Raw genomic sequence first — 25,022 nt, forward strand, 5'->3', positions numbered from 1 at the left:
ATGTGGACAACAGCACCAGCAAATACGTCATGAAATTACAGGTTTAATGTTTTCTTCCTCTCTGAGATTTATGAAAGTCGTAAAAAAAAAAAAAAAAAAAAAGGAATCTAATTACTACATCCTGTCCTGCTTCAGCTAAACAGGTGCTTTAGGATTCAGCGGGTGCCATTCACAGAGCTCACACACAGGTCACACACTCACAGACTCTTCATAAACATTCCATGAGTCCCTGTCATCTTGTGCTCGACTCAAATCGCCTGAAGCTGGAAACTTTAGAGCAACTCAGTCATTACACACACACACACACACATATATATGAACGAACCAATGTGAATGCCTCTGTCTGTCAGAGGAGACGCCAGGTGTGCTGTCCTGTTTGACAAACGTCGGCGACTCCTCTTTCTGCAGCACAGACGACAGAGGCGCGGCGAGGAGTCCGGCCTTGTTGACATTCTCACCTTTGCTTCCTGTCCTTCATACTTCCTGCTGAGCGCAATACGCCGGCTCTTTGATTAGATGCACCACAACTTTTTTTTTTTTTTATAAACTGATGATTGTACTCAGCTGTGATTCAACCTCTCCGGTTATCCAGTAACTGGGACAAATCTGTTTCTGGTTTGTTTGGAAGAAACAGAAGAGGAAGTGCGTCGCATGAGCAGTGACACCTGTCATGACCGAACAGAGGACTTTGAATCATCTTAAGCATCACACAGGTGAGGGTGAAGTGTTTCTTTGTGCTGCATGAAAGCGCCATCTTTCAATCTTTCAGAAACTTGACACTAAGCTTGTCTGAAAACCAAATTCTTTTCAGGGAGCAGTCATGCTTTGAATCAGCTGCTGACCTATGCAAACATCTGACACTTTATTTCTCCCTGTGGGTAAATTCTTTCTCTTTTTATTTTTCTGTTGCCGCCCTCCTCAGGGAGGTCAGACATCATGATCAGTTACAAAGACACGTCCTGAGACTGGAAGGTATTCGCTGCCTCGCCTGTGGACACTTCACTGCAGCGGGGAAAACATGAACTCAGTCCTCTGTTTGAAGTCGCTCACCAAGGCGCTGTTTTCCTGCAGCTGCTGCCATACAGCTGCTCAACTGGTCATACGGCAGCTACCAGTGCAACACGAGGATGCCCTTCATTATCCGGCAAACGCACCTTTGCTTTCAGTCAGTGTGCTCGCTCAGCCTTTCTGGGAATCTTCTGGGCTTCGCTCGCACAGATCTAAAAGCAAATTATTTTTACAATCACTGCAGCGTCGGCTGCACGAGCAAAAAAAAAAAAAAAAAAAAGATGTGTGTGTACATCTGTCCAAGCTTTCCTTCTCACTCTCACACACTCCTGCTCTCCTTCACATCAAACACATTCTCCACATTTCCAAACACAGATAAAGCCGCTCAACACAGCAGCTCACTCAAAGGGATCCCCCCCCCCCCCCTTTTATCTTTTATAACACGGAGACACACAGACACACATCACACGCATATCAGCCCACCTTTATCATCACAAGCCACAACACACTCACACAGTACAGGTAGAAACACAATGCTGGCTCAGACAAACAAGAGCTGAAGGCACAAGGCTCTTTCTGAGGCATCCATTGTATTAATCTCTTCTCACACATATTTTACAACATCAGAGGGGAAATGATTTCTGACTGATCTCGCTGATTATTGGTGGTGAAAACAGTGAGTCATGAAAACGGTGGTGACTGGGTGACTGATACACTGATAAGCTGTGGTAGCGGTGGCAAGATTGGTAGCTCCAAAGGAAAACTAGTCTGCAGCAAAAGGATTTTCTGCTGATAAGAACCAGTGTAGATATCAGCTCATCCTGCTGAAGCACCACTTCACCCTGCAGCAAGCGCAGCAGCATTATGTAAAAACACAGTTCAGGGTGAAGACTGAATAAAGGGAATAAATGGGAAAATCCACTGAGTCTTAACTAGTATTTCAGCTTCTGATAATGAGCGTGAGAGAAAATGACAACGACTTTTTACATTGTGTTAAAAACAGATTTGGAGTTGCGACGCTGCACCGGGTGACCTCTTCACGTGGAGGGTTTGTGTAGAGAACCTAACACCTTGAGCTGGCCGCCTGCCAGAGCAACTCACATAAATAAACAACTTCAGTTCCTCTGGAAATTACAAAACATTAATAAAGTGAAGTATTGATGTGAAACGAGATCTGACGGGACTCAGACATCTGGATCCGCCTCTTACTTCATCTTCCTATTTTCACACAACTTTCCCAACGCCCTCTTTCCCTGTTTCTATGCATACATCTGCGAGTCTATCCCGTCTGCTACTTTTTGCTGCCTTTCAATTTCTTCATCAAACTTTCTTTTCTTTTTTTTTTTTTTTTTTTTTTAAATCTACATTCTTTTCTTGTTAAAAGTTAACATGTTCCAGGAAGGCAGCCTCATGAATATGCACAGTCACACTCAGCTGTCTGCACGGACAACAAAGGAAGAAGACATTAACATTCCTGCACATGCTCTGCACTCTCGTCAGAGGTGAACACACACACACACACACACACACACACACACACACACACACACACACATACACACACAGAAAAAAAAATCCATATGTAAACACCGACATGGACAACCACAAATACATTCTGGAGCACGCACACACAGACTGGCTTCTCCTTTACAAACAGCTGACGATGTGTAAAGTGGTTTGTCATGGAATGATTTTTTTTTTTGATTAAGCCACATGCTGACAAACAGCTGATTGATTATATTGATTATAATTATAATTTTTCTGAGAAAAAAAAAGGCCAAATATTCTCCGGTCCCAGCTTCTCAAATGTGAATATCTGCTGACTTTAATTGGGTTTTTTTTTTCTGTGTGTATGTGAATAAAAAGACAAAACCAGCAGTTTGAATGTGTCAGCTTATGATTTGTCACCATCTTTTTTTATTAGCGAGAAGCAGACATAACGCTAACCCAGACTACACAGCTACCTTTATTCTCCCCGCACTGAGAAACGAGCTGGTTTACAGCGTCTCCGGCCACAAAACAGGCAGCACAAATTATTCAGTGCTGCAGGTAGAGAATGTGAACTTCCTTTTGTTTGCCAGGAAAAATCAGCAGACAGTGTTTAGGCATCTGCCAGACGTTGAATACTAGATACCTTCAATTTTATTATAGCACATTTTGACTGTGTCAATGCAGGATTTCATTTTATTTCAGTTCAATTAAAAAAGGACTCGACTCTCAGTGTGAATCTGATTAAGTGCATGCCTATAAATATCCCACAGACTGATAAATCACTGCATGTATATACTGATGCATCTGGTTTCCTTCCTCTTTGTGATATTGAACATATTCCTCCCTGTAATGTGCATGTATAATACTCCCTAACCCTCTGCTGCACTGTTGTCTGTTTCTGCACCTTCTGTGTGTCAAAAGCCGTCTCTGAGAAACCGGTCTATGCGCACGCACACACACGCACACACACACACACACACACAACACACACACACACACACACACACACACACACACACACACACAACACCCCCACATGTGCACACACCCACACACAGACAAAAACACAGACACACATTAAATAAACATGCATTGTGTCTCTCTCCTCCTCCAATACACTGAGTTGTTGAAATTAGCCTGGAGCTGTAAACGTCACTGCAGACCATCACACACACACACACACACACACACACACACACACACACACACACACACACACCACACACACACACACACACACACACGTCACATGTAAAGTCAGGAATCCATCCAGATGAGGAGAGATCTTATTACATCCGCACTCACGACGGGCCATCTGATCTGAGGTCGGTGTCAGTCATCTCGCTGATCTGGAGCGAATGTGAGCCAGCTATTACTCTCCGCTGCGCTTTAGATCAGACAATATCCAAATACAGCCAGGAGTCTGCTCTGGAAAACTCAAGGCTGGACTGATATACGGGGCAGACGCTGGCCCTTTATCAGACATCACATATCAGACTGTCATATCATTTATGATGAGCATTCCTTACACATGCACATCTGTAAAACATCACGTCATTTTAATCAACTTTTTTAATTTGCCAGATGTTTGTTGTAAATAAAATCTTTATTTCATCAAAATGTTTTTCTTATCACTGAAAACACAAAGGTTTGATTGAAAACAGGCAGATATATTCAGTATGAATGGCTTCAGGATCGGTTTTCACGAGCCTACGAGCCGTGAGCTCGCGCAGTGATCCTAAACAAAAGTGAATTTGCTTTTTGGTAGAAGTACATGGCAGAAAACAAATCACCGAAGGCTAAAAAAATGCTTTTTTAGATCCAAGGCTTCTGGTCTGGAGCAGTGGGTGGGACTGAGGTGAAAATTGAAGATTTTTCCCCCCCAAATGCCACAGCAATAAATCCTTAGAAAAATAATTCCATCGACTTCAGTAAATTTCAACGGGATTAAGTGTGTCTTTGTGTGTGTGTGTGTGTGGGCGCGCTTGTATGAAAGACAGAGAGAGAGAGAGAGAGAGAGAGAGAGAGAGAGAGAGAGAGAGAGACAGAAGTCCTGAGGGTTACAGACTGTGGCTGCAGGGCAATCACAGACCAGTTACCCAGCTGACCACAGCGAGGAGCCTTTAGCTCAAAGGTTAATGCAACTGATTTGACACACTAATAAAAACGTTAAGAACAATGTAACCTCAGGCCACACCACATACACTCACGCTGCCTTTCTGGCACATTTACACCAAAATACTATTAATATGTGCGGGCTGTCACAGAGAAACACAAAAACACACACACACACGATTAACAGACATGAAAAGTAGAAAAACTGCACACACACACACACACACACACACACACACACACACACACACACACACACACGCAGAGTGTTCTGGGGCCCCTAGGAGAGTATTATATAACATTACCCCTGACATATCAAGTGATTTCACGCACCTAGAGGCAGGACAATCGAGCCATTTGTTCAGCAGGTCAAAAAATAGCTGCCTCCCTCATTGCCGTCTACAATTACTACCATTACTACCACAACTACTGCACAGCCTGTGTCTGCAGTGCAGTTCGGCTTTAACGGGCCCCCATAGTTCAAAATGAGCCCAATATATCTGCAGAGGTTAATATGGTTGTTGATCAGAACAAATAAGTCAATCAGTTCTTTTTTTTTCTTTTTTTTTGCAGCTGCTGGGATTTAATGACTTGATACCGTTTTGGAACAAAAACGCTACACACACAATTTAGTGTTGAATAAATAGTGCAGTGGCTGCGGCGGCGTGTTGTTTGGTGATATATTACCTCTGTATGCAATGAAGAAGAAACCTGCTGATTAAATTTCAAAGTGAGGTCAGGTCAGTCAGACACATAAAGAAATGAGGACGATTAGTGGTTTAACAGCAGCTGTATGGAATAAATCATTATATAAACCATCATATATTGAACGGATGGGTGTACACATATGAAATCATTTAAAGTGATGTGCACATTCTAACATTTTACTTGTATATCAACCAAAATAATATATATATATCCAAGTCAGTTTTTTGGCATGTTTTGATAAAGAGATCCAAGTATATAAATACACTATATTCTGAGGAAGGCATTAAACGTAAAACTGAAACAATGACTTAATTAACTAATCAAAGAGTCAATCGAAATAAAATTAAATCTGCAACCATGTTAATATTTTTATTTTGGGTTATAATCAACAGATGATCTGATAGTGAAACTTCACTGCACATCCTCTCTCATTTCACCTTCCCATCAATTCCCACTCCGTCTACTGTAACTAACTCTTCCTCCACCCAGCGTCAAGCACAGCACCCGGATCAGCTGACCCCAGTGCTTGGAAACCGGGACGAGGAAGAGGATACGTGATCTCCGCTGCAGCTACTACAATCGTGCCTGTTGTTATCTGTCCCTGAAGTTTCTCCCTGCTCTGTTGAGTGAGCCGAAGAGGACAGAGCGAAAGACGTACAAATATTTAGTCGTAAAATAGACAGAAAGAGAGAATGTAGAGCACGTGTGCGCACTGGACGGACCAAAAGGAAGTGTTGAAATATAATAATACAGAGTTGGCTTGACTTTCAATGTGATCTTACATCTGCTCATTCAAATAAAAGCACCAGAAACCTCAACATATTAAGCAGATATTTTCGCTTGTTACGAGGAAAACAAGATTTATAACACTACATCTTGTGACTTGTGAGTGTGACCTCAGAATAACTCATATGTCTCCGTCCATGGAATCATTATATACAGTGTGTGTTGTGTATGTATGCAGGTCATGTGTGTGTGTGTGTGTGTGTGTGTGTGTGTGTGTAGAGAAGACAGCTGCATGCAGGAGAAACTGCTGGAATATGATTCAAATGTGCAGGATAAGAGTTTTCATGGTTTTATAAAAGATTCACAGCTTGTCTGCACGGTGCATAATCCCTGGACGCAGGATCTCTTCAGGTCTTTGCTATGGGAAATACCTAAGATACACTGGCAGACAGCGCTTCTACTTGGGGATTTATCTTGTGTGTGTGTGTGTGTGTGTGTGTGTGTGTGTGTGTGTGTGTAAAAGAAATGAGTTTTAGGGTTACTCCACAAGGAATCATTGTGTCCTGCAGGTCAATTATAGGAGTCCTGTGTAGTTTAAAGGGCTGTTTGAGCTCTAGAGGCTTTAAAAAAAAAAGGAGAAAAAAAAGAGGTGGTTTCACGTGGTTTACACATATGGCACAGACTGCTGCCACCTTAAGAGTGTTAACCCGTCTCCAGCTTCAGAGACACCTGGCGTCAGGGCACGATGCTCGACACTGAAAACGCTTTAATGTGAAGTTACATGTGGGTAAAGACAGAGAGATTAGAGAGGAAGACAAAGGAGAGAGAGCTAGTGTCAGTTGCCCTGTGTGGACAACACACATGTAACCAGACCCTGCAGCCATGGCCATGACCTCACTGGGTTTTTCCACAGACACACACACACACACACACACATACATACACAGGGCACATAGTTGCTCCTTGGTTAGCATACAGTCAGCGGAGCCTGGCACAGCGAGACCCGGCTTCCATTCAGAGAGTCATGCATTGTAATCCTACACAGTGTGATCACACAGCCATGCTTCACAGTGGAGAATGCTAATCTAAACTAAAAAGGCAGGAGACAAAGAAACAGCCGGGTGACTTTGTTTCTGACGAGTGGAGCAGTGCATCAAATACATTTTAACCTCCGGCTGAAGAAGCGATGTTTGAGCGTTTCCCCTGTGAGTCAGCACGAGCCAAACTGAGCTGCGGTGATGTTTCTGAAATTCTAACAAGCCCATCTAAGTCTTTTATATTTTATTAAGTATAAAGAGTTCACTCAAGTTCAGATCCTGCATCATACAGTCACTGCCGGTGTTTTCGTCGTCTAACCACGACCACGCTCAGAAAACGCTACGATATCAGTGCAAATCGCTGGTAGGAGATACGTTTGGATAATTTCAGATGTTGATGACACAATCATGGAAGTGAAATTGAAAAAAGTGAAGTGAATCCTACAACTGTGCCACGTATTGGCCCCACTGGCAGATTCTTACATTTCCAGCAACACTAGTTAAAACTGACATTTAAAAAAACTTGCAACTGGATGTTTTGTTTTTTTTTCTTCAGCGTTACAATATGTTGAATACGGCACGCGAACGTTAACTTTCACATGTTTTTGCACATACGCACTACACTTGACCTGCAGCAAAAACCACATTTCTAAACCCACACATGATAAACACAGCGGCCTCGAGTGCGTCTCTCCAACTAGGCCAACACCTGTTCTGTACTTCACTGCAGTTTTCTGAGAGTCAAACAGATTAGATCATTCTGTACGCTGCACTGGAAAAACTGCTGTCACCCAAAGTGTGTAATGTGCTTGTGTGTTTTGTGTGTGTGTGTGTGTGTGTGTGTGTGTGTGTGTGTGTGTGTGTGTGTGTGTGTGTGTGCTGTAAAAAGGACAAGATGTAGTCCTGAGGGGGTTGGTTGACTGTAGACTGGCAGCATTTTTCCACATGAATGTTTCGGAGCAGATGGGCGGCCGTGGCCTAACTTTAACAAGTTTGTGTAAAATGTAACCGACCCACAACACAACTACTTATTAAGTCAGTATTTAGTAGAGTTTCTTTAAGAGACTTAAAAGTCCTACCTGCCACTGTAGGAAATACGTTGTTGTGTCTGTTTGTCTTTATGATGTTCCCAGAGGAGCTGATTCCATCTGCGGATGTAAAAGAGAAAGATAAATGAGTGAAATGCAGCTCATACACAACAACAATAATGAATGAATAACGCAGGTAAGTCTGGCATGCTTTTCTTATCTAAACTTCTCCTTTCAGACGTTAACATGTCAGTAGCAGGCCACCCTAATCTGTTCCAGAGAAGTTGTTGCAATTCCTGCTGGCAGCCAACAGAGGCAAATAAAAGTCAGAGATGACTTAATGCTCCTTAAAGGTTTGTGTGAGCAGAACCTGGCCACCTGATGGGTGTGGCTGGGCACCATCTGAGCTTTTTCCTGTGATGTAACACCCGCCTGTCAGGTCTAATTTGTGACCCATATCTGGATATAAATATCGCAAAATGTGCTTAGCAGCAGGAAAATAAAACAGACTGAAATGAAACAGAAGTAAGTAAGTAGTGCCTTTAAAAACTCTTTTGAATAAATTATCTTAAATAATCTTTGAGTGTGTGTGTGTGTGTGTGTGTGTGTGTGTGTGTGTCTTGCTGCTGAACTCCAATGCTGGCCAACATCTGTTCAGCAGCAAAAAACCTCATGGGGTCCAACACACAAGGGCCAAAAGTGAAAAAATAAATAAATACATATTTGAATAATATCTCAGAAATAGCTGATAAGAATTCAAAGTTTGTGGCTCACAGAGATCAAACAGTTTCATGTTTGTGTTTAGGAAGAAATGAGATATTTCCTCAGTGTCAACAGCGCTCTGTGTTAGAGTGACTTTATCCTGCCTGACCACAGATCTGTCTGTTCGCCTGTTTCTATAATATCCTTTTAGGAACCTGGTGTCTGTGATAAAACAGCGACTTTATAGTTGTAAACATGAAATGTAAGACGGCAACAGCGATGAAATAACCATGAAAACAAAAACATATGATAAATATTCTGTTTAATGAACTGTATAGAAATGCTATGTTCTTCAGTTTACTGTATGATAAAGTTTTGACGCACTTCTGAGCGCTCGTGAGCATTTAAAACAAACAAACACCTGCGCAGGTAGCTTAGCACCGTTTCTTTCCTGCGCAATTCAAAACTCCGATATGAAAAACAGCACTTTTAAGAAGTAAAGGACATTTATTTCACTTCGTTCAAACCTTTGTCACCACCAGTGTCGCCTACCTTGCACGACAGAACCCGTTAACACCTAACAGCCTCTTGACGCAGCCCGAGTCCGAAGCACTTGAATTTAAAATCCAGCTAATATGGAGAGGAGTGTGGCGCGCTCAACAAGAGCGAAAAAAAAAAACAACCCCGCCGGGAGGTGATGGAGAGATCCGCTGGTGTTGTCAGCGAAGACAGTGCAGAAGAGGAGGAAAAGAAACGAGACTTATCGGAGGCAAGTTGCAGAAAAAAGAAAGTCCGGCCCCTCCAGTCCTGCCCCCTCCCCTCCGTTCTCCTGCTGACAGAAATAGCAGGCAAGGCGGGTCCCACCAAAAATAGCCTTGACTTCACACGGACCTTCAGGACTATTGTTTTCCTGCACCGCCTGACTTTCATTGGGCGCACGCTGCAGCCAATCCGCGCTTGGTTCCTCATAACTTCTACATCAGTCTTTAACTTTGTCTCCACGGGCTGGAGACTTTGCGTCAAATAAAATAATGCCCCCCACCCCCACCCCCACCACCACCACCACCACCCTTACTACACTGTGGCACCATCTGCTGTCAAGAACCATTATAAACCAGCGCTGTTGTAGCACCAAACAGAGGGATGTGCTTCCCGGGGCCTGGAACACCCCGACTCAGAGTGTCCCCATTAAAAATATGAGTCAGTTAAATTTCACTTAGATTCAACTTCCTGTGTTTTTTAAGTTCTAAACTTTCCACAAGTTTGAAATGATAGTTCACATTTAAATGATTTCATGAGTAAATGTTTCCAAAAAAAAAAAAAAATACAGAGAGCCTCGTCATTATGTTTTTCTTGTCTCGTCAGGATGAAACAGCGTTTAGATCAACACGTGACTCTTCAAGATGAAGCACGTGTCGATGAGTCTGCCACCTAAAATCAAATGCATCATATAGCCTACAATACTGACTTGCAGTGATCTGGTTTGCAATACACTGCCATTATTTATCCTGTATTGCTTCCTGTGCTTGTAACACACAGTACATGACATGATGTATCCGCATTGAAGTCTCGGTTCAGATTGGTTCCCACTCTTGTGTATAGGAGGGGACAAGAAATATATCCATGCACCAGTTGAGCTCCAGTTATTGTCTAATAAAAGCATAATAGCCCTGAACCAATTATTATTTGGTGTTGGTGCACGTTCTTGCACAAAACCACAAACATTTTCTCAGGAAACAAAAATCTTCTCTGGAACTTCATTTGATTTCCTTTTTCATTTGGACTTCCTGTCGGTGAACATGTTTTGATTCTAGTATGACTGAACTTATCTGAAATTAGATGTAGGCGACTCCTAAAACATGGAACAAATTTAGATTTTTTTTTGTTTTTGTTTAAATATACAAATAAATAACTGCACAGAATAACATGAGACTTTCACAGAGGAGGAGATCAGTAGATGAGATACTCTGACGCAGCCTGTTGACTAATAACATATGTTACAGTTTGTCAAGTAGTGGGCAACAGTCTTTTCACGAGAGCTTTCAAGTGTGATCTCATGACGGAATCAGTTCTTTTAAACACATTTAACACCACTGCAATATCATTTTTCATAATAAACTTAAACACTTATCATCTTCAACAACATTTTATTGACGGCCACATTAAATTTCTTTGTGATAAATCTGTAGTGAGAATGGAGAAATGACTGAAGACTCCTGTTGAAAGGGTTCTCATTAGGGGGAAATGTTTGGAATAGTTACCAAGGGCCAAAGAACCATGTCATATGTCGCTGAGCTGATTGTACAAATAGTTTTACTCTCTACTGTGCTTTGAATTCACTGAGTGGCCTAAAGCATGTAGAGTTGTGATCTCCAGGAGATTAAAGCTGTACTTGGTGCATGTGCTGTAGGATTAAAGATGAAATCCGTATAGAATCAAAGCTAATACAAGCCTGTTACGAAACAAAACACACCTATGATTCTGTAATATTGTTAGTGACTGGTGTACACAGCGCTGTTTGGTCAGCAGATCAGTTCTACATATTGCAAAAGGAGGATTGGTAAAAGAGCTGAAAAGCTGAGAGTTTCTCCTTACGAACCTTCAAGATCTCGTCTGATAACACTCGGAAAACGGTTCGATTAGATGTGGAAAACCAGATGGTTGCTCACCGCTCACCGCGGATATTCCTACTATATGGAAAAAGTCCATTATGATTCCCGTTACCATGGTGCACCATGCACAATCCCTGAGCACGCTGTGAATAAGACAGTATACCTGTTACTGTTTAAAATGAATAATAAATAATTGTTGAGGATTTGACTTCCTGTGATAATTTACTGAAATTTCAGTAATACTTCAGTGTTACAGGAATGACTGTAGGGCGATGTTATTGTTGTAATCAAGTATCAGAAAACTTATTGTGTTTTATTTCACAGTTACAATATCCCCACAGTAAGTATAAATTCACTGTCATTAAATGACTGTTTCCTGTTTACTACTGTAAAGTAGCCTTCAGCATGCCTTATGCTAACACGATCATATCATGGTTGAGCCATTATAGACATCATAATTAGGACTATAGAAGTAAAAAATGTTATATATATATATATAATATTATATATATGGTTAAATAAGGTTTCAGTTCATTCTCTACAATTTTCTGTTTTGCAGGTACAAATCTTCGCCTGCTGTTGTCAAGACCACCTAGCATGGGGCACCCTGAGGAGGATGTAGGAGGAAGCAGAGCATCCTGTCAGTGTTCAAGCACCTGCAGCACACACATTACTGTGGTAGCTTATGTGACGTAGGACCATCGTTTTCTCAGTTTCTCCGGTCCAAAGTTTTTCCTAGAATCAAGTCGCTGTTTGCTGCTGCTTGCAGACACTCACACTGAGTCACATACATCACATCACTTAGAGCATCACGTCACATGTACCGAAGCGCTGTCAGCCTGAGAGAAGTCCTCACTTCTTTCTCTGTTTAATCATGAATTCACACATTTCTGAAAAGCTAAATTCTCTAACATCATTAAAGATAAAAAAGAAATCTGTAAATTTCCTGCAACACAAAACCACCCACCCCAAAACATTCATGAATGAAAATGTTCACAATCATAATATGGATTATCTTCCTTTTTTAAAAAAAAATCTTTTCTTATCTTATCTTTTCTGACAGTAACTCTATCTGCATACTGCAGTTTAAAAAATTTTTGGCAGAAGGCAGAAAGTGACATTTATTATGAGTTTCACTAGCACTTCTCAGTGTTTTTCCCCACTTTCAACCGTCCTTCTGTTTCCACAGAGCACAAGCGTGTGTTCGTTTTATCCTTTTTTCCGATCTCAGTGTCAGCCAGGTCAACAACTGATGTTTCAGACCAATACTGAAACTAAGAAGCGCGCATTTGTCTAGTGCTGGTGGCTCTATACCGTCCGCTCGCTCACCCTCGGGCGCCTCTGTGAACAGGGGGAACCCAGCACCATTCCCAGAAACCCTCAGTGTGTGGGTGTTGAGAACTACATAACTCTGTGTATGTGTATGTGTGTGTGTGTGTGTGTGTGTGTGTGTGTGTGTGTGATTGCACTGTGTGTTTTGTTCATCGACATAAGTGTGTGTGTGTGTGTGTGTGTGTGTGTGTGTGTGTGTGTGTGTGTATGTGCGTAAGCATATATGTGTGTACATGTGTGTGTGCACATGTGTGTGTGTGTATGTGTGTGGTTAGTCCATTCAATTACACAATCTACCATGCAGTCTGAATCACATCCGGTTTCAAGCTGAAAATAACAAAACCACAGGGTGACAGAAAAGCAGTGCAGCAGGCAACCGCCCACAGAGAGAGAGGATTATAGACATATATAACACACACACACACACACACACACACACACACACACAGTCAGTCCAGCACTGGTCAGTTGGTATTCTCCACAAACAACATCTAGTTTATCTAAAGAGAAATTTTACAGAAATGGGGTCAATATTTCAGTGTCTTCTCCTCTGATTACTGAGTGTTTAAACTAAAAAAGTCCAATTTCAATATATTCTAAAAGCCTCCACGTGATACTGTATGAAGTAACTGCAAAATGAGATCAGTCTGAAATATATTAGTTCGCCCATGTATATGAGAGCTTGAGTTGAATACTCTCGAGTCCTTGCTCTGCGCCTCGAATACAAAGGAAATCCCTGCTAATTCAACACAGTTATAAAGACTGTGTGGTCAGTGCTGAAAATTTAAAGGACCACAGCTTCAGTGCAACAACAACAAAAAAAAGAAGTTGGAATTAGTCTAAGTTTTCAGAAACATGATCAGTCATACTTTAGAAGTAAATTGTGCTGAAATGACACAGTTAAAAACTGCCAGTCTGACGTATGTAGCTTTTGTGTCAGTACTATACGGGGCAGGATGTGGTCAACTATGTTCTACATAGTTGCCTCCCACCTGCAGAGATGTGCACTCCTGCTACAACACAACATTTGACACAAGAAGCAATTCTTCGCACAAAGAAAAAAAAAAAAAAACTGTGCAAAACTCACAGAATGACGATCATAAAGCACAAAGGAGGAGTCAGGAAAATGATTTTATGTTTGTTTTTTTATGTCCAATGATTCTTTGGTACCAAAATGTGTCTGTGGAACCAAATCCTGAAATGTAGATTTCAACATTTAATCTAATTTGTGATGCAGAGACTTAGACGAGAGCTGCCTGGCTGTGTGAGTGTGTGTGTGTGTGTGTGTGTGTGTGCGCGTGTGTGTGTGTGTGTGTGTGTTGAGCGCTGAGCCTTCCCTCTGAACATTTGTGTGTCTGATTCTTTATCTCCCATGTGCGGACAGTGTGTCGTTGTTAAAAAACGCAGCCCATGCGCTTGTATAAACATGAATGAGTCTGTTTTACGTAACAGAGCAGGGTATGACCCTTATTTCCACTAATTATGAAACACAGTGGTCTCAGTAAGCTCTTTTAACACAGTTAAAGCACAAGCATTACAGCCGCTATCTGTACAATGGAATTAGCGGGGGATAGAGGTTTTCCAGGCAAGGAATGAGGCAGTGAAAGAAGAAGTGAAGGGATTAAGAAGATAAAGAATAGCCGAAAGTCAGAAAGGGAATAAGAGAAGTTGAATGGAGAGTAAAAGAAGAAGAGAGGCAGGATGAGAGAAACAGAGAGAGAGAGAGAGGCTGAGAGCACTGTAATAATGTTTGGCCATGGTCTGCCAGTGGGGTCCTTCCCCTTAAGAAGCCAACAGGAATGCGAAGAATGCTGCATGAGAAGAAAAAAGGAATGAGTGGAGGAGAGGGGGAGAAACAGAGGAGGATGATGGGAAAGAAAGAAAGCCAAGAAGGAGACGCGGGGAGGAGGAGGAGGAGGAGGAGGAGGAGGAGGAGGAAGAGAGGGGGTAAAGCAGGGGGAATCCAGAGTGAGATGAAGAGAGAAAGGGGGAGAGAGGAAGATGAAGGCAGAGAGTAATATGAGGAGGGGAGGGGGGAGTAGACACTGAGGAAAAGACTTATTATCTTTAGTGGGCTGAGTAAACACAAGAACAAAGAGGGTAAAAATAATAAGGCTGGAAAATATTTGGGAGGAAAGAACTTGAACTCTATTTGTGTGTTTTTATTTTGGTGCATGTGGATATTCATGTATGCACGCAGGCATGTGTTAGTGTGTGGTTACATACTTGCATTCATGTGTGTGTATGTGTGAGAGAGAGAGAGAGAAAGAGAGAGAGAGAGAGAGAGAATATCAGGGTGTGGCACTATACTCAGCGTTTTCTTTTCCTCTCAAAGTTTCTCTTTGCCAACAATCTTTCTCAGCGCCAGAAATTTTACACCTGCAGTATCCTACAGAAAATAATCTTTTCCCCATGTTCAGTAAGAGTCTGCTTCATGCTTCAGTCTTGTGGCGGTCAGTTGATGATCATGAGATACAGACAGACGGACAGAGACTTTTGCACGTCAGCACGTACACAGTCAAATTGCATGATTCTCCAGCTTCATGGAAGATAACGTGGAGGCTGCGGGGTTATTTAAAGCACTGAAAACACAGAATACTGAAACTGAGGAAAATTACACAGTTCGCCTCCAGAGAATGAACTCACTGAAGACATAGCTGCAGACCTACCAAGCCAAAACACAGTAACTACAAACAGTTCTAACCAGAATCTGTTGTTTAAGCATCTGATTTATCATGTAAAAACATTATTATGCTGCTACAATTTGCAGTAACTGCGCTCCGTCTCAAAGATCTTTTCTCTCTAGGACCAAGCTTATCACAATTACTACAATTTCCCTGTCATAGAAAGACAATCAATACACCGACTACAGCAAGAGAAATGCTATAAATGAAGCTGAAGCTAGCTGGTGGGGTATTGCAATCTGTATTGGGAAAACGGTGGTTATCCCCCCTTTGTTTTTATGCCACAAAACTTAATAATGTACTAAATAGATTCATAATGGAGAAAAAAACAATAGGTGCATCAAAAGGTAACTAGCCTACTTTAGCAAAGTAGCAGTGCTGCTTTTAATTCAAGTGAAATTCACACAATTCCTTGGGTTGGCTGAGTTTTCCGGCCACTGGGAAGGTGCGGAAACAAGCTCTGAAAACCACGCGGACAAAGTGCCACCTTTTAAGTTAACATGGCAATCTTGTTAGCAGTTGCCTATTCAAAACATGTGGAGACATTAGCGTTCGTTAGGTCATCTGATCCGTTGTTAATATAATGTATGTATTAAAAAAAAAATGACTATGACTGTTTAAAACTACATTTAAATTATATTTCAGTTCATCATTTTAGAGTTGAAACAATTAACAGATTTATCCATTAAAAAAAAATGTATTGGCAACTACTTTGAGAATCGATTTATCGTGTTAATCATTTTCATACTCATAATCTGTTGTTGTTTTTTTAATATAACATTTAAAAACGTTAGCATCTTTAAATGAAGCTCTGACGCAGCATCTGGCATAAAGCTCAGAATGGGATTCAGTCTTTGACACACAAATGTAAAAAAGAAAAAAAGCCAGATGCATACATACAAACATCCCACAGAAAGGCTGAGCAAACATGAATGGAAACCCAAACAAGACACAATCACACATTCCCTTACAGACTGTACACCCTTCAAAGACACACAAGCATGTTCAAAATGTTTCCATGGTGTGTGTCTGTGTGTGTGTGTGTGTGTGTGTGTGTGTGTGTGTGTGTGTGTGTGTGTGAGTGTGTGTGAAACAGCGTCAGACAGAGCCGAGTGTCTGTAAAAGAGCGGCCACACTGAAAGCCTCGGTGACATGTGCAGTCCACAGAAACACAATAGATCGCTGACAGACATTTTCCACAACAGAGCAACGGTGTCATGTGTGCAGTCATCACTAACCAGTGTTGAAAGGTTAACTGAAAACAGTGCTGTGACTTTTTTTTCCAGGGGCAAGGAGAATAATTAATTATGGTTTATCTCAGGAGTAATATTACAGATACCAATCAGTCACACACTGTAAATATTACAATGACATTGAAGCTGCAGTGCCACCAAAACCAAAACCAAAAGGACGGAGATTGAGACTTAAATTGAAAGATGGTCGTATCTGAATGAATTACAGCCTCTTGTGGGCATTTGATCTGGTTAAATTGAAAGTGAACTGAGGTCAGCCCCAGCGACAACACAAGCAGAGTGTATAATAAAGGGCTGGAGGATCATTTACACCCTGAGGATGTTTGGAGTTATGGCAAGTTGTTCAAAACAAAGTAAGAAACCATAGCAACCGCAGGAAAATCCCAGAGATAACAACAGCGTACACACACACACACACACAAATGCACACACACCCACACACACAGACACATACACACACACACACAGACGAACTCTCAAAACGCAAAGTCAAATCAAATCAAAACTCACCCTTCTAACACCCACCATTCTGAACAACAACAAGCCTGAGAAGCGTGAGTGTGTGTGTAGGAAACACCCAGACAGGCCAAAAATAGCTCTACACTCGTTCCCCATCTCTCAGTTTCAGTCCCTCAATCTCTTTCTCTCTTTTCTCTGTCTCTCTCTCTCTCTCTATGTCTCTCGCTTGTGTCACTATAAACCATCGGTAGGAAAAAAAATAATAACTCCCGTACGGAAAATATCACCCACTTAAGAGCGCACTTGAATGTGAGAATATGAGACTGGGTATATGACTGAGTGTTGGGAGGGAATAATGACTATTTTGGCATGACTGTTGCACAAGAGGGAAACGTTAGTAGGCTGAAATTCTGTCTGACACATCGAGCTGATGAGGGAAGCCGGACATTCTTTAAGAAGATTGTAGAAAATGAGAAACAAACTCCGGGTAATTGTATTTTTTCTTGTGCCAAAATTAAATTTAAGTCTGGACAGGAGTAAAAAAAAACTAAAAAAACCCCCCCGCCATTAATCATGTCGATCTTCATCAGGTTGTGTTCTCCTGCATCTTTTTAGCACATTTTCAGGATGCCGCCCCACCCACAGATATCTTCCAAAACCACGGTGGCGACTTCGTCCGTTTGTTTACCTTCAGGATTCCCAATTACAAGTGAAGCAGGGCTTGTAAACAGAAGTCACATGGACTCACAAGTAGCCTGTTTACCGTACCGTTTTAGTAACCTGTCATCCTGCAACGTTGGAGATTTTTTTTTTTTTTTTTTCTTTAAACAAATGTAATTGCAGTTTTTGTTAAATAAGCAAAGCCTGTTGGCGGGGACGTGTTTCTCTGGCAGTATCAAGCCCCAAGGCCGACTGAGCGTGTGCTTAAAGGGATGATTCTGTCTTAGTTTTGGCCGTCACACATCTTTCAGTTACAATAACACGATAGTCAGTGGAGTAATTGCTGAGATGTGGGAATGCGCTGACATCCCCCTCAACAAAGTCTGATGTTGCCGCTCAGATGTCAAGGAAAAAAGACAAGATCAAACCTAAGTACGGCAAGCGTGGTGGGTCAAAGCTGGACCAGGAGATCAGGGGGAAATCTGCGAAGGATGTTTACAGTTTGGGGTAAATCATTTTACTGCTCACCCCTAAGTATGTCTGGCAAACCTGGTTGTTTCGCAAACAAATCCTCACTTCTTTTGAGCCATTCGAATTAAATGAAATACAATAGAGAGAATAAAAAAATCCAGGGAGCAGCTGCAGGAATTATTGTGACTGACTGCTGCTCGCAGTTAGTGGTTAGTTCATCAGCTACACAAGTTCACCAACAGTGAGTGTAGTCACCAACATGTTTTCCTCAAAGACACAGATTAACTTCTCTGAAACTTTCAAATTCTTTACTGACAGGAAGACAAATGGCAAAAGCTATCAAAATAAAAACCCTATTTGTAATAAAAATGGAATTAAATCAATTGTGTAGTTTTTTGGTTTTTGTTGCTTCATCTGTGGATTTAATGTCATAATTTCAATATTTATTCAAAGAGATTTGGTTGTTTTTGGCAAAAATGTTCAAGTTTGAAATCAAGAATAGTGAACAGGCTGATCTAATGTGAAGGTCCTTGTTCATTTGTCTTCATGCCAGCGTGTGAAAATGAAGTTGGCTGTCAGATGAAGCAACAAAAACCAAAAATCTCTTGTTTCAGGTCATTTTCTGTTATTAGATAAGATTGTTCTCCGCCTCGACACACCACAGACCGCAGTTTTTCCCAGAAGAGCCTCACACTTTCTGGCATCTTCGCGTAATTACCGGGTGGCATTTGGGTTTGTGAGATATTGTTCTCGCCCGTGCCAAAATGAACCAGAGAAGGAGTCTGTGTGACCTCAGACGCCCTGTCAAAACGCACCTGCTCCACTTTGTCCATCCAGTCCGGAGCCGCAGCAGGGGAGCAGTGCCTTGCTCAAAGACACTTCAGCAGGGCAGGTAGCAAAGGAACAGAAGCTCTGAAACCTTAAGTTTACCCTGTAACCTAAAGCTAAACCCAATGTAACATCATTCTAGGATAATACTAATCGTAGTGTTGTTGCAGGGCTCAATAGACTGATATCAATTTCAATCTTGCCTGTAATTAAAATTGAAGGGGGATGTTTCGTCATTTTCAAACACTATCTGTCTGGCTGAGATAAGATAGAGTGAGGTAAACTTCATTGTCTCTGCAGGGAAATTTATCTTGGCTGTTGGATCCTCTGCGGCGAGGGGATGAAAACAGCAACAAACAGCAGCGCGGGACGAAAACATCACACATCGCCCAGCACCGAACACTTTTCACACGCTCAGCTTGTCGAGTAGAGACGCATCAAATCTGCTGTCTCTCTCTCTCTCTCTCTCTCTCTATCTGTGTCCGTCCACGGGTGATTGATGAAAATGAAGCGTCTGGCATCAGCGGCGTGTGTTTTCTCTGGTGTTCTCAGTGAAAGGTTACACCTCTCCTCTCCGCTCTGCCCTCTGCGGGGATTTAAGAGACGGAACGAGAAAGAGAGACAGATGGCTTTTCCTCGCAGGATATCCTGTTCTAAGTAGAGCTGCTGGGCTCACTCTGACCTCCTCACCCCTCTTGACCTCTGACCCGCTCATAGTTTAGGCTCACATCTTTTGCACAAATTTCTTCGTAGTCTTTCAGTTTTGCTCTTGGCCTCTTTGCGCTCTCTCCTTCCTAACTCCTCTGTCACACTCACACAGGTGTCACTTTAATTTCCCCTCCTTCCTTTTTCCCCTTTATACTCAATACATTATTCTCCCTCCTCCTTCCTCTCTCTGGTTGTCTTCACTTCATCAGAAATAGCTGGTAAAGTCACAGTAAACATCCTTTACTAACTCAATTTATTAACTGGGACACTCAGCCTTCCCTGGAAAACCACAAGCACATCACGCATTACAATTGTTTATGTGCAAACTGAGCCGGGAAGCCAAACAGAGTCTATTGAATTGAGTGAAAATCAAAAAAAATATGACTGCAATTTGATTTGATTTTCTCTAGCATAGTATTATATAATGCTATATTAGTATTAGAATCATCATCATATATCGTTATATTAGTATGGTATAAAATCAACAAAGGTGCTTTACAAAGAATAAATTATGAGATTGTTTGATTACAATCAAATAAAAACAAGACATGAATAAGACGAGTAAGTAAGTAAATGAATAAAAACATAGAATATCTGGATAAAAATCCACAAATTCAGGCCACCTTGGAATGGAGAGCAGTGATTGGTCAGCGGGCTCGGAGGGGCCTGGAGGTGGAATAAGGGACGAGAAGTTCAGAGATGTAACATGAAGAATCTTAAAATCAACTCCTGTACTTCATTGCTAACCAGCGGAGAGAGGCCAGAACACAAACATGGCCTCTCCTCTTGGGACCATTGTCATTTTCCACCATAGAGGGGCATTCACTGATTGATTGATCGATCGATTGACTTTACTGTCCAGCACATAAACTCTGCATAACACAACACACCATTAAAAACATGCAACATATACAACATACAAGAGTGCAAATGAGCAGCTAGCAGCAGATAGGTTACATAAACACCAGACTGACAGCTGAGAAAATAGTTTTTCAAAAAATGTACGCTAGCATGAAAAAGACTGGAGAAGAATAATGTGTATAGAATAACACTGTAAACCCTCTCCGTTACTTTCAACCTTGTTTTTCTCCAGCTTGTTTTTCTGACCACATGCGTCACACGCTGACACAGAATATCCTCTTCACACAGTCTTGGAACAACTGAATTTGTGTACATTTTTCTCAGCACTTCTACCGGTTTTGCCTTGTTTCGTTAACGCCGAACATATCATTAAAGCGCATTAATAAAAGTCACTCCTTCAGCAGTGCTAATTTGAAAACCGCACACAAAGAAACCACCATCATTATAAATATCTTAATTTGACTAGAAAATGGAGTTTGTCTCTCTCATAGGAAAAAAAAAAACCCTCAGGTATCGTTTCTTGCCTGTTTTTTTTGTCTTCCCCCACTTTCTCTTTATGTCAGCCTCACACCGAGCCCTCCCACCCTGCAGTATAACTGGAATCCATTAGCTGATGAATGGTTGTTTGTGTTTTTTTAAGCTCAACAGCGCCTCCCCAGGTCTGCGTGGCCAAAGTGGGTGATAACAAAACATTTGCTGTGATTACAGGAGTAATTAGCCAATCATCCTCTGACCTGCGAGACCAACCCTGAGGTCAAAGACACACAGAGTGCGCTGCTCTCCAGGTGCTTTCCCATGAAAACCATCAGGTAGCAAATATATAGTGGAGTCATTGTATGAAGACACACACACACACACACACACACACACACACACACACACACACACACACACAACACATGCACTCATGTGTCTGTATCCCACAGCCTGCATGCACGCATGGCTGAGAGTGCGTGCTGCTCGCATTTAAATGGTGATCCCAGCGGGCCGAGTGCAAAGTTAGGCTGCAGTGGAAATCAACACTTCCTGCTTCCTGTGGCGAGAGGAAGTGCTACCGTCGCTGTCCCCTTATCGCTGGATACACAGGCAGCGCAGAGGGAGGAAGGCAGGGAGGGAGGGAAGAGGAAGAGGAGGAGGAAGAGGAGAAGGAGGGTGGCCAGGCAGGCTAGACAAAGGGGAGAGCAGATACGGCTGTGTGTGTGTGTGTGTGTGTGTGTGTGTGTGTGTGTGTGTGTGTGCGTGTTTGTAAAACTTTTTTAAAAATTATTATTAAGAAAATGTGAAGAAATCAGCAAAGGCTGATCAAAGAGGATGATGATGATGAAGTTGATGATGAAGAGAAGGAGGACAAGAACAAGGCCTGTAGTGTGTTTGTGGTGATGGTGTGTTCAGTATATCTAGTTAACGATTATTTCTTTATGTGATCTCAGCTCTTTGGCTGCTTTGTTAACCAGCTGCCTTCATCTCTCCTCTGGGACATTACAGTAGCATTTGACTAATAATATTAGCCACTGAACTGCAAGGAAACATAAAGCATTTGACAAGCTACAGCTTCTTAGAACTTGTTTTTTATATAAGATGTTAAAGACAGGAGACAAATCCCAGAGCTTTATTCTCCCGTGTCAGTAGGATTGTTGGAGATCAAACTACCAGATAAAAGGGAAACTATTTATAGTTCAAATTACACAAAAATACGTATTTCACTTACCACTGCCATTTCACTGCATGCAGGAACTAAAGGAATATGGTGGACACAAAGATGGACGGAAAAACTGCTTGTGTTTTTCATGTTGTTAGGAGCAACAGCATGAAGCATCCCTGCCGTTACAGATACAGAGCAGCAGGCAAAGAGGAAAGAGTGACAAAGAAAACAAAGAAACCAGAAGATGAAAATGAAAGTTTGCAGCAAGAGTCTGTAAAAAAAAAAAAAGAAAGAATGAATGCAACAAGTTGGATGTAATTTCCAGGCAGCAAATCAGAATTTATCCGCTTGCACCTTATTGTGAAGGAGCAAAACAAAAAAAGGCAGGGAGAAAAATGGAGGGAGAGAGAGAGAGAGGGGGAAAAGAGATGTTTGGGATCAGGGTGGAGAAGCTTTCAGCACTTGGGATTGTCCCAGATGGACACAAGACGCTCCCTCCCTTTATAAACAGCCTCTGGCCTCTAGCTCTCCTCTCCTCTCTCCTCCTCTCCTCTCCTCTCCTCTCCTCTCCCCTCCTTTCCTCTCCTCTCCTCTCCTCCTCTACGTCCGTCTCCTCTTCTTTCCTTTAGTGTCCCTTGTACAACTCAGCTTCCACTTTGCAGCGATTCTGGGACCCTCAGCAGAAAATATGAACAGTTTGACACTCTCTGTTTTTTCCTCTTTTCTTCTGACAATTTCATCTGTCCCCACCTCCCCCCACCCACCCCCCCAATCCCTGCCATTTCCAAAATCAACACACCACTAAATGCTGGGCTGACTCACTTCCACTGTGGGTGGCTCTGTTTCCAATTTTCTCACCAACTCAGCCACCCCACCACCTTGGAAGAAAGGAGAAAAAAAAAAACAAAACAAAAACTTTTGTCCAGAAAACAACAACAAAAAAAAGTAGCCAAGCAGACATGCAGTAGGGAGACACATTTTTTTCCAAGGTGCTCTGTGTTTAAAGGGACAAAGGCATGCGGCATGTAGATGCTGAAGGGGAGAGACGTGGGGGCAAAACCAGGCATGCTTCTCCCACTTCTTTTGTGGCTCTCGAATGGTTATCGCTGTTTTCCTTCCTTTCTTTCTCTTTGGGAGAGCGTGGGAGCGCCCTCAGAGCGCTGCAGAGAAACCACGGGGCTCACAACAACAGGAGGAAGCCGGTAACTTGAGTAACTCAGAGAGAGAGAGAGAGAGAAAGAGAGAGAAAGAGAGAGGGAGAGAGGGATAAGGAGAAGAAGTGGAACGGGGAGCGGAGGGAAGGAGGAAAGGCAGCAAAGGGACAGAGAAACCTTTACAAGTCTCCTCGTCTTGAAAACATGACATTTGAGCTCACGGAAGCAGAGAAACAAAACCCACATTTACAAATGACCTGTTGCATTCCAGACAGCATTTCCCACATGTTCTCTCTGACACACACACACACACACACACACACGCACGCACACACACACACACACACACACACACACACACACACACGCACACAAACACATACACACTCATCCCTCTGCATCCCGCATGAAATCAGACAACTTTCCCCTCAACCAGAGAGCTGGCTTACCAGTCTGCGGTGTGAACATCCAGCATGAGCAGTGTGTTAGAAAGTCCCGTCAGTCATGTTCACGTACAGTTCAGTCCAGAGAGATCGAGAGCGCCGAGGAGGACACCCAAACTGCACACACATACACATATACACACACACACACACGCACACATACACATACACAGGCGCAGTATCAGTTCCCTCTGTCCAACTGTTGAGAAAGTGAGGGGCCGCAACAAAAGGCAACAAGAGGGAGGGAAGGAGAGATCGAGGTAGAGAGAGGCAGAGGGATAGAGAGACAGAGAGAGAGAGAGAGAGAGATTAACCCCTCTGAGCTGACTGGTGGACTCTCTCCCTCCCTCCCTCTCTCACACACACACACACACACACACACACACACACACACACACAGTTGGTTTGCCGTATCACTGACTTCTTGTGTTTTCTCTCATGTGCCAAGAGGAGGAAGGGAGAGCAAAAGAGTATGTGTGTGTGCATGGTCATGGATGTGTGTATTGCAGTGTGTGTGTGTGTGTGTGTGTGTGTGTGTGTGTGTGTGTGTGTGTGTGTGTGTATTTTAAGGTAGGAGGGACCGGCTGGCTCGGGTCCAGAGGCAGCCAGCCTGGTAGAAAAAGACAATAGCAGGAAACACTATATCAGGAGGAGGCAAAATACCAGCACAAAAATAATTAACAGACAGTGAAAAACAATGACATCGACGGTGGAAAACACAGCCTGCAGCCTGCGCCAAACAATGATAGTGGAAGCAACGACCAGAAAAGGATTTTTTTTTGTTGTTACCACAGGATATAAAAACCCCCAAATCCAGAAAGATCAGAGGAGTTGGTGGTGATGGATGTGGGTGTTATTTTTGTAGCCGCAACATTAGATGTAAAAAAAAAACAAAAAAAAAAACTGCAAACTGCATCGCTGTGTCTCTGCAGGAAAAAGTTAACATGTTGCACTTTTTGACAAAACTTTAGCAGAAAAGCAAAATGTGTTTTCAGCTTTTCTTTTTTTTTTTTCTTTTGCATCCATCATCATTTTAAACATTTGTTTTACGTACTGTCATATACACTTGTGCACAATCACAAGCATATAGACCCATTCCC

The 25,022-nt window shown here is 42.3% G+C and overlaps 1 protein-coding gene across 4 annotated transcripts in view; it reads right to left on the reverse strand.

Annotated features, from left to right (window-relative positions):
* Positions 1–24,142, reverse strand: part of hdac7a (histone deacetylase 7a) — a 56,786-nt gene extending 32,644 nt beyond the window's left edge. Inside the window, exons 1-2 of one of the 4 annotated variants that reach the window (XM_056385885.1) lie at positions 23,929–24,142; positions 8,165–8,233 (exon numbers count right to left, since the gene is read on the reverse strand). In XM_056385885.1, coding sequence (XP_056241860.1) covers positions 8,165–8,233; positions 23,929–23,947 — 88 coding nt within the window. In that variant the 5' untranslated portion in view covers positions 23,948–24,142. Of the gene's footprint in view, positions 1–8,164; positions 8,234–9,367; positions 9,671–23,928 lie in introns of those variants that run through there. The other 3 variants (XM_056385884.1, XM_056385887.1, XM_056385886.1) reach the window with 3 other exon arrangements.
* Between the last annotated feature and the right edge of the window lie 880 nt (positions 24,143–25,022).

The sequence above is a fragment of the Seriola aureovittata genome, chromosome 9, assembly GCF_021018895.1.
Source record: "Seriola aureovittata isolate HTS-2021-v1 ecotype China chromosome 9, ASM2101889v1, whole genome shotgun sequence".
Taxonomy (NCBI): Eukaryota; Metazoa; Chordata; class Actinopteri; order Carangiformes; family Carangidae; genus Seriola; species Seriola aureovittata.